The sequence below is a fragment of the Leiobunum rupestre genome, chromosome 9, assembly GCF_980474605.1.
Source record: "Leiobunum rupestre chromosome 9, qqLeiRupe1.1.hap1, whole genome shotgun sequence".
In the NCBI taxonomy this organism is placed as follows: domain Eukaryota; kingdom Metazoa; phylum Arthropoda; class Arachnida; order Opiliones; family Sclerosomatidae; genus Leiobunum; species Leiobunum rupestre.
Window position 1 is genome coordinate 6440906 of NC_143392.1, and position 13344 is coordinate 6454249.

At 34.5% G+C, this 13344-nt stretch overlaps 3 protein-coding genes across 4 annotated transcripts; 2 read left to right on the top strand and 1 right to left on the bottom strand.

Annotated features, from left to right (window-relative positions):
* The first annotated feature begins 3009 nt into the window (after positions 1 to 3009).
* On the top strand, positions 3010 to 5625 carry LOC149926378 (lysosomal phospholipase A and acyltransferase-like). 2 transcript variants are annotated; one of them, XM_090158214.1, is made up of 8 exons: positions 3010 to 3507; positions 3567 to 3720; positions 3786 to 3862; positions 3932 to 3973; positions 4043 to 4153; positions 4219 to 4446; positions 4515 to 4809; positions 4886 to 5625. In XM_090158214.1, the coding sequence occupies exons 1-8, from the start codon at positions 3231 to 3233 to the stop codon at positions 5103 to 5105; spliced, it is 1404 nt and encodes a 467-aa protein (XP_090014340.1). In that variant the 5' UTR covers positions 3010 to 3230; the 3' UTR covers positions 5106 to 5625. The 2 variants fall into 2 exon arrangements, with proteins under 2 accessions (XP_090014340.1, XP_090014341.1); XM_090158215.1 differs by having other exon boundaries at positions 4055 to 4153.
* Positions 5626 to 6115: 490 nt separating this feature from the next.
* Positions 6116 to 9382, top strand: mdy (diacylglycerol O-acyltransferase; the record flags this gene model as incomplete). Its single annotated transcript, XM_090157690.1, has 13 exons — positions 6116 to 6123; positions 6329 to 6412; positions 6476 to 6563; positions 6625 to 6665; positions 6730 to 6815; positions 6883 to 6935; positions 7067 to 7169; positions 7237 to 7446; positions 7501 to 7685; positions 7747 to 7904; positions 7968 to 8121; positions 8184 to 8246; positions 8845 to 9382. Coding segments are annotated over 13 exons (1380 nt in total), but the record flags the coding sequence as incomplete, so codon positions are not given.
* Positions 9383 to 9485: 103 nt separating this feature from the next.
* On the bottom strand, positions 9486 to 13343 carry LOC149926380 (xaa-Arg dipeptidase-like). Its single transcript, XM_090158216.1, has 9 exons — positions 12588 to 13343; positions 12483 to 12530; positions 12317 to 12420; positions 12154 to 12260; positions 12034 to 12076; positions 11819 to 11960; positions 11300 to 11542; positions 10995 to 11071; positions 9486 to 10713 (listed from the first exon to the last, which is right to left on the bottom strand). The coding sequence occupies exons 1-9, from the start codon at positions 12820 to 12822 to the stop codon at positions 10492 to 10494; spliced, it is 1221 nt and encodes a 406-aa protein (XP_090014342.1). The 5' UTR covers positions 12823 to 13343; the 3' UTR covers positions 9486 to 10491.
* Position 13344: the final 1 nt, after the last annotated feature.

The following is a 13344-nucleotide window of genomic DNA, read 5'->3' on the forward strand; positions in this document are numbered from 1 at the left end:
GTAGTATATCAATGGGACATTTCGGGTAAACTCATATCAAAATGTTTTATAATATTTGTATATTATCCTTTTCGCAAATTGTTACACGAGCTGGCGCCTAGGAGCAACAAACACAAGGAGAACGCAGCTAGCCTGTAAATACGCTAATGCAGTGTTGTGTACAAATTTCATTGGACGAACCTTTACGCTGAAAGCGAGCGGCTGAAAGTTTTACGGAAAGGGGGAAGACAATTTCCGAATTTTCCCCTTCCGACGGCAACAGGCGCTAAAGCCAATGAAAACTGTACGCAAGAAAATAGACGACTTTTGACGGGTTGCGTTCTCCTTGTGTGGGGTGCTGTGTTTGTTGTTCCTAGTAACGGGCCCCTAAAAACATTGCTTGATGACCCTTTTCCGCCTAGACCCGGGGATTTTGCCCCTTCTGACGATTCTATTTGGTGACGTCTTGTCACGTGAGACACTGGATACATAATCATGTAAGGAATTTTCGCCTTTCAAAATTAGAAAAAGATAATTGTTTTCTAAAAAATTACAAATAAATTCTGTTGATTTGATATACAGCTGCATTTACAATTTTTAGCACTATAGGCGACCGAAAACTATCGCTACGCCTCCTTCGATTCGCCATTGAAACCTAGATAGGTAGCGGCTAAATCAGACGCTATTAGTTTTTCCTCATTTGACTTTATAAGTAATGATACTTGCATTTTAATGTAATTTTTACATCGTTTGCTTATATTTTGATAAGTTTATTCAAGATAAAAACGTTCTTATGACTTCTAAATTTGTCTGTAGCAGACGCTAGATCATAAGCTCAAGCTTCGGAGAAGCTAGCGCCGTTACGCCACCTAGACTCGTTTCGGTCGCGAATAAGCGAAGTGGTAATTAGTTAATTACCCTTTAGAGTAGAGTAATGGCAGTGCTACGTCACACGACGTCATCCATGCTTTTTCCTATTCATAAAAAATTCGCGCCCACAATGGTGGCCATGGCCAAAACTACGGAGTGCTACTACTCTATATGCCTGAATATAACGTCCTTTGAATTATAACATATTTTTAAGCTATTCTCGTGGCTAAAATAATTGCTTTTAAACTTTCATCTGATTCAGTGATTCTCGTTTCGTTGACATTTTTTTCGAAATGAACTAGTAGTACAAACAGTGTTCCTATTTTACCAAGTTCTGATGTTAAATACATTTATTTAAAAAAAGTCCTTAAAGGGAATAGAACCTTGGGTATACTCCTATATTAAAAGGTGGGTAAAAATGCTGACCCACCCAGCTAAGTTTGAATTTATATGAAAGACCAAGTCGTCTGAAACGCAGACGATTTTAAACCGAAAACACGAAACTGCGCAAGACAGGAAATTCGTTTTCATATATATTCAAATTTGGCAGGGTGGGTCGACATTTAAACCCACCTTTTAATATAGGTGTATTTGGCGTGGAACACCAACACTTCCAATATTGGCCGCTCCATTATATCAAGGACAGTAGATACAGGGACGAGAAAGCAGGGAAAAAATTTAGATTTTAAACGTCTTCATATTCACGGGGAGTTAGATGTAAACAAACCGCGGCCATTGTTAAGACGTGGTTCACCATGGACAGTATTATTGAAGTTAGTTTTTACCATTTTGATGTTAAATTAAAAATAAAAAAAAATGCCCATTTGTTTTGAACACTTAAGCCTCGTCAAGAACCGCTAAAATTAGGTGACCATTTGTTTTGTTTACAACTAACTCTCCTTGCGTTTAGGTCGTTTTAGGTGATATATTCCCACAGAGGCCGCCAATACACTTTCTCGTCCCTGTATCTACTGTCCTTGATTATATAGCTTTAGATTTTTCTGCAGCTGGTTAGTGAATTCTTGCACATATTGTTAGGGGTCTTCCATAAAGAATGGCTTGAGGTTATATAGAACCTCCTCCAACGCGTTATTTGTGGAAGACCCCATCAATTTACTTTATTCCCTTCACAATCAGCGATTATCAGCGCCGCAGGTGTGAAAAGCCATGAGAGCCAGCAGACAATATTGGAACCCTCGGAGGGCGACAGAAATACCAGAGGTTATATTCCCTTAAAATTTTAAAGTGCGAGGATTTCACGTGGTTTGACCCAAACAGGCCCGTAGCCTAAGGCCTACTGAAGGGTTAAAACGGCCCTGCTTAAAGTTGAGACGCTTCAGGCGCATGAGATATTAATATAAATTTATTCTATAATGGGGAACGCCAGGTCGAGTGAAAATAATCCCAGTACGGGGTCCCCTCTGGCTACGGGCCTGTACTACAAACATTATGGATAATATCCCACGGCACAAAGTAGAACGCGTTGTAATTTTATCTCTGGGAAGCACTGGCAATGTCAACGACAAGATGAATAAATTGTCACTCCTTTGTACGCTCGAGAAGCCCTTTCATTTAGGCACCGACATAAATATCGACCATAAGATTAATCTGCATGTTTGCGTCATTTCATAAACAGCTGCTGCGTTAGTATTTCGCAAGAGAGTATTGAATTTAATTCTTCAGGGCCGTACACAATCCCAAATCCCCAACGTGGCTCTTGAGAAAGCGTAACAAAGACATCTCTTATCAACTGAAGATACGCTTACAAACAATATAAAAATATGAATGCCTCGCTAAACATGATAGCGTTGTTAACCTGATAACGATGGAGATAATTCTAAATGTTTTGTTGGAGTTTCGATGTTTGCAGATTTAGATTACGATAGCAACAACGAAAATGAGAGATGCCGGTTGATATGACCTCATCTTGACCTCAATTATTAAAACCCTGATCGCAGTCCATTTTTTTTTTTCAGTTTTTCGCAAACACGCGGTATTGCAAAGTGCAGTTCAAAAGTTCTAAGTATACTATGTAAGATATATCTGTTTAGTTTGTTTACGAATAATTTAAAACTAATAAATTATTATATTGCCTTAGCTAAAGCAGCAATTTGAGGCGGAGCGCCAAAATATTGTATCGTATTTTTTCTTATCGTCCGGAAAGGCGGTATTCAATTGGCTTATTAAAGACAATCGCGCAGACCACGTGACATTTTTCGTCGTACGAGCGCCGCATTGGCAAAATATGCTTGAATATTTTGAGCATGTGCGTCGCTAACGTCAGTGTTGTTATTTTGCGGCGGTAGCTTGGTCGCTAATTTCGTTATTAATAATTTATTTATTTTTATAGTGTCGATAGTTTAAATTATATTTAAGTAATCATGTATTTTCCTTGCCAAATTTCGAATAAACGATCGTATAAATGGTTACTCACGGAAATACTTTTTTTATCTATTGTTTTCCACACTTGGCAAACCGCAGATTCGAGAATAGTTAATTCAATAAGTCCCAACAGCGTCCACCGTTTTGTGTCACTGGACAATAATAGTGTTAATCTAGAAACGTCAAATAACGTCAACGATAACGACAGAACGGCCAGACTTAAATACAACCGAATTCTGCCCATAAGAAATGGAACTCGAATCCCTGTGATTTTAGGTAAGATATTTCTAAATTTTGGCTATATAGTGAGTTATTAATTGAAGCGTTTTAACTAGTCCCTGGAGATGGTGGAAGTCAGTTTGAAGCTAAATTAAACAAGCCAGAAACCTTGCATTATTTCTGCGAAGCTACAAGTGATTGGTTTGATCTATGGCTCAACTTGGAGCTGATGGTGCCATATATTTTGGATTGTTGGGTTGATAACATGAGGTAAGCATGCAAAAGAAATTATTTAAAAAAATTATAATTATTGTTTTTTTGCAAAAAAAAAAAAGGTTAGTGTATGACAATGTAACAAGAACGACCAGCAACTCACCTGGAGTGGAAATAAGAATACCAGGCTTTGGGAACAGTACGTATCCTTTATAAAACATCATAAAATCTTCAGCTCTGACTTCATATATCAATTTAATTTTAACAGCAACCAGAGTGGAATTTTTGGATCCAAGCAGAATTCGACCTAGTAAGTAATTTAGATTAAACAAGCAAGAAAAATGCATGTGCTTGAATTTGTTGCTACCTCAATCCACTGTCCAAAATATAGGTAAATACTTCACAACCATTGTGGATGAACTGATGTCAATGGGATACGAACGAGGGATTTCAGTCAGGGGAGCACCTTATGACTTCCGAAAAGCACCAAGTATAAATGCCTTTCTTACATAAATACTCAAAGATTGTTACTCTAACCCTAAATTTTTACTTCAGATGAATTAGGTGAATTTTATGAAAAACTAAAGCAACTTATCGAAGAAACCTACACAATAAACAATGGTCAACGAGTGATGTTGATATGCCACAGTATGGGATGCCCAAATACCCTTTACCTACTAAACCGTCAAACCCAGGAGTGGAAAGACAAATACGTCAAGTCTATAGTCTCGTTAGGTGCACCCTGGGGTGGCGCCATTAAAGCTATGAAAGCATTCACTTCCGGTACAAAACTTTTGTTTATTACTTTTTTGAAATGCCTATCTAGACCCTGTTATTTTTGAATTTATCAGGAGATAACCTGGGTGTCAGTATTATTAATGCCTTAACTGTTAGAGCTGAGCAGCGATCATCTCCCAGCACAGCTTTTCTAATGCCTTCCAACCGATTTTGGTCCGAAACCGAAGATATTATTATCAGTCCCAATAAAAATTACTCCCTCAGCAACCTATCAGAGTTTTTCTACGACATCAACTGGCCAACTGGATATCAAATGTGGCTGGACAATAAAGACGCCATTTATAACTTGACCCCTCCCGGTGTTGAAATTCATTGCCTGTATGGAGTCAGTGTTCCCACAATTGAAAAGTAAACCCTAGTCTTCTTTTGCTCTCTTAATACGTTATTAAATGAGATATATGTTAACGTTTTTTGATTTTTTTAGAGTAATTTACACTGATGACACCTTTCCTGACCAAGCAAATCCCAATTTAGTGTACGGAGATGGCGATGGCACTGTCAATGTAAGGAGTCTCGAAGGGTGCTTCTTGTGGAAATTGAATCAGCCCCAAAATACCTTTCATCAGTCATTCAACGGATCAGACCATATGCAGATTTTGCACGATACCAGAGTCATTAGCTACATAAGAAATTTATTATCCTAGTCATTAGTCATATCTAATCATTGTATATTATAAATATTTTTTAAAGGTCTTATTTGCACCGTGATTTTGATTATTTGTGCCAAATTTACTTAATTTGATACCAAAGATAATGTAATTTAGATTTGTTATACATTATTGTTTTTACTACATTTTCCCCACCACATCCTTGTTTTGCCATTTTCCAAGCTTAATTTATTTTACTTTTTTGTGCCAAAGATTTTTTTAGTGATAATTATAACCCAATATTATTTACAACCATAAGTCATTAACTTTCATACGGTCATAAGTAACTCAATAATAATAATAATAATACAAGTTTTGGTGTCTAAGGCCGACACCATAAGTTTGTTCTAAAAAAAAATAAAAAAACTATCATAAGTAACTCAATAATAATATTACAAGTTATTAAGAAATATAAAAACAAACTGGGTACAAAATTTGCTGAAATATATAGGAATTGTGCATGTAACTTGTTAAAAAACGTATTCTTATATAAAAGTTTAAAAGGTCCTGTAATTTTCTGAACTAATAAAGTTTCTGAATATTATATATTTTTTTGTTATAGCCGGTGGGCTTTGTTAATATACTTCCGGGAAACGGGACAGACGGAAGTACTTTCGAATGACACACTTTCGTCATTTTTTTGTGGAAAATGAATGGCCTCTTCGATATCATTGGTCGAAATTCTTTTTTTGATGACGCAATCGAATTTCGTGAGATATTTGTTTTTTTGTTTTAAAAGACGTGTAACGGAATGATTACTGTAATTTGAGTAAAACCGCCGTCGTGCAAAGGCAAAAAATTCATAAATTATGAAGGTTGTTTCTAAGACTCGAAAAAGACTAATAAGATTGTCATATCGCGATTGCCAATAAAAATAAGTAACCTTTTCCGTCTAGAAGTGCCAGTCCCAATTTTGCAGAAAGATAACCACTTTGATAGAGTAGATAACTATATTACGCCACTCTTTCTACCGTTAATGTAACTTTTTCCTCAATTTTAATGACTGACATTTAAGGTAAATGCGGGAAAGTTAATGCAAACGTAGAAACGGCCATGTGTTTATTTATGTTAATATGATTAAATAATTCAAGGTCACAACAATATAAAAGGAACAATAGTAATAATACGACTTTGTTAAATAAACCAAACCAACTCAGTTTCAACTTTAAAATGGCACTGAAATCAGCTAATAAAGTAGACCTAAAAACTGTGCGTTCTAGGCGTTCAAGGGCTCAAAGTGAAAATAGAGCGCATGATATTACAAACAGAGAGAAAAAGGAAAGGGCGGAACAACCGGATAATCCGTAAATATAACTTTCGTAACATATGTTTTATTAAAAAATACTCGAAAAGTTTTTATACTTCAGGGTACACATCCCTCAAGATTCATTATTTAGCTCTTCCAGTGGCTTTACAAACTATAGGGGAATACTCAATCTTTGTATTGTATTACTAGTTAGTAAATTTGTACATTAGTAATAGCTTTTCTTCAACTAATTATATTTAAATATTTAAGGCTCTCTCCAATGCAAGAGTGGCATTAGAAAATATCATAAAGTAATATGTTTCTTGTTATCTACGTTAAATTTTAGAAAATATCCTAAATTACCTAATTTTTTAGATATGGTATACTAGTAGATCCCATAAAAGTGCTGAAATTATTCTTCGTTAATCCATCAAATTGGCCTTCAGTACTTATTGTTTTAGGTAAATTGAGTGTGTTGTTTCCATTTTGAAGCAGAAGTCTAATTGGTCATATTTGGCTTTGTCATAGGTTTAAACGTTTTCCTTTTCATCTCTATGGGGATAGAGAAACTACTGGCAAAAGTAATTACCTGAACTCTCCAGCTGTTGGTTAAATGTTTCAACATAAATCAGCAGCTGTGGGCTATAAAGCGTGACTAATACCTTTTGGCATCTTGTCTGATCTTGTTAGAAATAGTTTGATTGTTTTAAAGGGCAAATTAACTGAGAGGAAGGGTTTCATATTCACCGTTACCAATTTGATTCTTGTGTTAGCTTGTCCTCCTATTATAGTATCCAGCTCAGACTGTCATCCAGGTACGTTCTGTGTTAAAAATTTTAGCCAAAATATTTGCTTATATTTTAAATAATTTTTTCCAATTAGTTGGATCTTCAATCGCTCTTGGATTTGTCAGTATTGTGTTTTTAAAGCTAGTTTCTTATCATATGGTAAACCTGTGGTGTCGCGAAAGCAATAATAACGGTAGTGGCAGACAACGCAGACTATCGGGTGGTGATAAAACTTCCAAATATACAAATGGAATTTCTACAGCCAAGGAATTACAAATTTATCCTCACAATCTACATTTGGGAGGTAAAAGCTGTAATTCTTTGTTTGAAAATAAAATACTAAATTATTTCATTTCAGATTTATATTACTTCATGTTCGCACCGACTTTGTGCTACGAATTAAATTTCCCACGCTCGACAAGAATTAGAAAGAGATTTCTCATCAAAAGAATAGTAGAAATTATATTTTTGCTACAATTAATGTTAGCGTTGGTACAACAATGGATGGTACCAGCTATTAATAACTCTTTAAAACCTTTACAAGTAATAATAACAACCTTATTTTTAATTATTAAGTAATTTTAATTATATTTATCAATTTTAGGATATGGATCTCTCGAGAATGTTAGAAAGATTGTTAAAACTTTCCATTCCCAACCATTTTATCTGGTTGATATTTTTCTACTGGTTTTTCCATTCGAGTTTAAATGCCATGGCTGAGATTTTGAAGTTCTCGGATAGGCAATTTTATAAAGATTGGTGGTACGTGATTGTGTATATTCTCCCTCTTTAAGATTTCCGGTTAATTTTGCTTTTATTTTCAAGGAATGCCGAAACTGTAAACTATTTTTGGGCCAATTGGAACATTCCAGTTCACAGGTGGTGTCTGAGGCACCTTTATAAACCATTACTTGGCTTTGGGGTCTCCAAACAAATAGCCTCTATAATGGTATTTTTTGTTTCTGCATTTTTTCACGAGGTAAAACTTTTATTATTATAACGTTATTAAAAACAGCCAAATAATGAAAAATTAATTTGCAGTATCTCGTGAGTGTTCCTTTAAAAATGTTCAGAGTTTGGGCGTTTTCAGGCATGTTACTACAGGTAAATTTAACCTCTGCCGCTAAACATTTCGGCAAAATATCAACACACAACGCATGTCCAATTTTTTTTTATTTTTGGATACTTTAGACGATACTGAACATTTCTGTCAAAATTATTTTGCGGAAATGAAAATTCGCGGAGGTATTAATTTTTGAAAATTAACGTTTTTTAGAGTTGCCTTTCGCCAACATTCGGCCCGCTTAATTGTTGTAGGTGAAGTAGGATATGCGATGGGCTTAAAAGAACGTGCTGGGGACGTCAGGAGCCACCAAAGTCTTGCTAATCACAATGGGCTGTCTAGCATCGCGACCTAGAGGACATATTACCAAGAAAAAATAAAAAATACTTTGTCCCTGTACAAAACTGAAAATTTTGTGTACCCTACTATAGCACAAATGGAAAAGTAAAGCTAGAAAACGATAATTTTGGTTAATTTTCAAAAATAAATATCAGCGAATTTCATTTCTGCAAAATAATTTTGACACAGAAATGTTCAGTATCGTCTAAAGTATATAAAAAATACTGATATGCGTTGGTGTGTTGATATTCACCCGTCCACCCAAAATTTCCTAAATCGTACTCAAATGTTTCTTTCCAGGTTCCATTTGCACATTTTGTCAAAGGATTTCTACATAATCAGTATGGCAACATGGCAGTATGGTTATCCCTAATCATTGGCCAACCTCTCTGTATTCTGATGTACTACCATGACTACTACGTCATCAATTTGGTTATGCCCAACTGATCCTAGTTATTGTCAAGAATGGGTTCCCAAAAAGCCGATTGAGTTACATAATTGTTTGAAACTATTTAAATTTATTTTTAAAATAATTACTTTTTTGTTCGAATTATTGATCGTTATTTGTTTTTGACCGTGCCAAACAGATTCTAATTTTTCTTTATGGAAAGTAGGGACTATTTATCATGCAAATAAGCACAAATTAAAAGATTTTGAGCTAAGGTTAACAAATTCTGCTTATTTTAGTAACAAGTTATTTGTTTTCATTCCTACCATGAAAATTAAATCCTGAAACTAGTCTTCTAAATAAATGTGTATACAATATATTTAGTGTAATTTTTACTATGTCCATTTATACCTTATTAAAAACCAGAACCCTTTCAAATTTAGGGATTCTTGTTCTTATGAATATGAAATGTTTTGTATTTTTCTAATGAAATCGTTCATATAGTTCACCGCGATAAAATTTGCCTTTTAAAATGTCAATAAGGTGATAAAAATCCTGAAGAATAAATTTTTATTAAGCCATTCATGTTTGTGACATTTTTTTCAACATTATTTGGTAGAGTACAAACTTAAAATTAACTTTGTCTTATATATATATATATTTTAATTTTAACATAATTACTTAAATTTACCAAGTCTTCACAAAATTAAAAAATTCATATAAAATTTATATAAAAATTGAACTTAATTTTAAGTAAAATATGTATAAAGCTATAAAACCCTCCACTGCTTAACGTGTGCGCAATGTGCAATTGAATACAAAAACTTAACAGAATTCACAGCAACTCACATTACTAGTGCTATGAAGCATAGGCACTTTAGTATAGGCACTTAATTTTTGAACTAATCTATTCAGCAGGCATTGTTTCAGTCAAACGCGCGAGATTAGTAAACCTGGCCTTATAATAGTGAAAAAAAATACAATCAACAGTTTTTCCAAAGGCTCAAATAGGATATAGCAGCCTTAGCAAGGTTCATATCAAATATCGCAAACTAATTTCTCTATTAATTGATCCCCAGGTGCAAAAACATCCTAGGTCTTCAGGAATAGTGTCCATTTTGAAATTTAGTGGAAATATTTTTAACCTTTAAAAATTTCCCTGATTTTTTTCTTATTATTTGGGGTTTACTGCAATGTCCAAGACTTTTAGTGAACAACTTGATTGCATGATATTTCCAAAGTTTACCTTCGTCTTACATAAATATGTTATAAGATAAACCTAACTTTTGTAGTTATTGCATATTTTATGGAAGATTTTTAGAAATGTTCATAAACCCAGACCCAGGCATTTTGGCAATAAAATTTAGGATATTTAAAGAGATCAAATAATAGTTTTGTAGAAGAATTTTCACTTAATTTGCTACAAAAATGTCAAAACTGACTTATATAAAAAGGCACAGGAGTTTCGGATAGCTGAGCAATTTCAAGTTAAAACATCACATTATATGAGTGAAAAGAGGCCTATTTGATATTTAGCTGCGCTATTACCTCTACTAGCATTATTGTAATTGTTTATCACGAATCAAATCAGCTTCGTGTCTTCTTTTGGCCTTCTCTACCAACTCTGGATTTAAAATAAAATCAACAGCCGTAAGGGCCATACAATTGGCCATGGTCAGAGTGTAGTTTTGAGCAGTCTCTGAACCCGAAGCTGTATTAAAAGCGGGTGAATGATTTGGAGCTTGAGTGCCAATGTAGAATGAAGGTTGAATTGTTGGTACCTATATAATAACAATAATGTTTATTAACAGGTTGAAAAAGTTATGTACAATGTATTTACAATGAAAACATAACATACTATTAAATAAGATATAGAACAAAGAATATATATGGTCACTAGTTGTGGTGGCCCAGATTGTAAATTAACTGATTCTGATTGAATTCCCTTACTTTTCCCTGAATTATTACAAATTCTAAAATAATTACCGGTCCTTTCCTTGACTTTTTAGGACTATTTTTAAATTCCCTGACGTGTGGAAAACCTGTTAATGTAGTTAATTACCTCATGAGACACATCGCCAACGTCAGAAGAGGCTACAAATTTCTCTATACTGAGATCTTCGTCTTGAAATTCAACTCCTAAAAAAATTGGTTTTGTAAAATTGGTTGAAAAAGCATCAAAAACGTGTATCCATATTCAGTGTAGAAAAACAGGATAAAAAATCTCAGCCAGCCAAAAAAAAATGTGGTGTTGTTATCAGATTTAAGATAATTTTTTTTTAAATACACTGAAAATGGCCAATTATAGTTTACCCTGCCCTTGAGTACCCCCACAAGTTACTGATAAGATAAAAATAAGATTTTCACCTAAAGCTTCACCATGTTTTTGGAATTGTTTTCCCAATACATAGTTCGTAATTAAATCTTTATATCCACGAGAGCCTTCAAATTCATATTTACAGCCTGTAGCATCCGCTGCTGCTTTGACGCAAGCTTCTAGTTTCCTATGTAAATTATCTAGCTCCGATGTTGATGGGCCTCTTACGTAAAACTGCATTTCAGCTTCAGAGGGAATAATATTGGGCATAACACCGCCATTTGAGATTATACCTAAAAAAAAATGGAACAGTATAAATCTAACAACATTAGGGATAAAAACACGTATAAATTATAAGAGAAAAAATATTAAGTCAGTACAATGAATCCATATCAGATACAAAAAACATCTGCCTTATAATAATGGCAAGATTGATAGGTAATGGAAAATCATTATATCGGAAATTGGAATTTCTTATCTATTTTCCATTAAGGGAAAACCAAATTGCAGCTAAAGCTGTGCAGCCGTAAAAAGCAGTGTGTAGGATTACTTATTTCATGTACGCTTACCGTGTATTCTACAGCTAGGCTTTATTTGTTGCCTTAACATAGAAACAGAATTGTAGCATTGCACAGCTGCATCTAGAGCGTTTATCCCTTGCCATGGAAAAGCAGAGGCATGAGCCGATACACCGGAAAATTTAATTGAGAACTAGAATAACAAATTCTCAGAGTTATAGCAGGAAATGACCTAGTTCAAAACCACTTTCAAAAGCAATACTTGCCCGGGCTATACCAATAAATGGGGTAAATACAAGATTCATAGGGCTATAACAAATTTAAAGAATTTTAGAATAAGGAATAGATGTTTTTAAGACTTTCTAGTTTTATAAATATTTACCAACCTAGGGTGAACCATCATACATATATCGACATCTTTAAAAGCTCCGTGTTTTATAAGGTCAATTTTACCACCACCGCCTTCCTCAGCTGGACAGCCAAACACAATGACCTAGTAAACAATGATATTTAACTCTAAATTATTAGGTTTCATTCAAGCCAACTCACTTTTCCTGGAATAGAATTATCAGACTCTAACGCCGCTTTCAGACCTAAACCAGCTGCAATGCCAGATTCGGCTATTAAATTATGACCACACGCATGGCCAATTTCTGTTAAGTGTACAGAGACAGTTAAATAAAATACAGGACTTTTGGTTACAATAAATTCAGACCTGGAAGCGCATCATATTCACATAAAAATGCTATGACTGGCTTGTCACCTATCCATTCAAATAAATTGCAAATGAGATTTTTCTATAAAATGATGATATTTTTACCTTTCTTTGAACTAAACTCAGCTTTGAAACCAGTTGGAATTGCGTAGTTTCTCTCAACAGCAAAACCGTAGCTTTCTAACGAATTTGATAAGTATTCATGGGCATAAACCTCTTCAAAATTTGTTTCTGGATGGCTCCAAATTTCTTGACTAATTTCATTTAGTTTATCTTTTTCTCTTTCAATTTTTGACGTAACGCTCTTATACACCGCGTTTACAGTTGCGTCGGTACTCATGTTAAAGATAGACTTGACAACGTTTTGTGACTAGAGTAATCTCTAAAATAGTCGGTTCGTAGTAGGCGCCTTTCAAACAATCTAACTACGAATTTTGAACGAAAAAAATCCCTCCCTATCTGAATTCTAGAGAAGCTAGAAAGGTCCCCAACCGCTTGACGTAAAGCACGCAGAAATATTGTCAATTTTCATTCATCGCGGAGCCTTTTAAATAGATTCCAGCTGATTTTCAACCATTTAGCAGACGATGAAGTCACGTGGGCTTCTGGGGATAGTGGTTTCTATGGTGGATTTAAGGGGACGTTTTCTCCCGGGCTTTTGTAAACAACCATTTTAACTTGTCAGCGTTATCAAAGCTATAAACCGTTAGATACTACGAAGAAAAAGCAGGTGGTTTGCATGAAGATAATTTTCTGGAGTGCAGTAGCGAGGGTTCAAAAACCTGTTTTTTACATACGGGGTATTTAAACCAAAGACCAAATTTCAAAAACATTTATCAAAACTAATGTTTTTCAGAAAATA

Bases quoted from the DNA above. Each gene is read 5' to 3' on its own strand.
- LOC149926378 (XM_090158214.1), top strand. From the start codon at position 3,231: ATGTATTTTCCTTGCCAAATTTCGAATAAACGATCGTATAAATGGTTA. The intron at 3,974-4,042 runs GTAAGTAATTTA...CTCAATCCACTG, and splicing joins TCCAAGCAGAATTCGACCTA to TCCAAAATATAGGTAAATAC. The intron at 4,447-4,514 runs GTACAAAACTTT...TGAATTTATCAG, and splicing joins TATGAAAGCATTCACTTCCG to GAGATAACCTGGGTGTCAGT.
- LOC149926380 (XM_090158216.1), bottom strand. From the start codon at position 12,822: ATGAGTACCGACGCAACTGTAAACGCGGTGTATAAGAGCGTTACGTCA. The intron at 12,531-12,587 runs GTAAAAATATCA...TTGAATGGATAG, and splicing joins TGAGTTTAGTTCAAAGAAAG to GTGACAAGCCAGTCATAGCA. The intron at 11,072-11,299 runs GTGAAAATCTTA...CAATTTTTTTAG, and splicing joins AAAACATGGTGAAGCTTTAG to GAGTTGAATTTCAAGACGAA.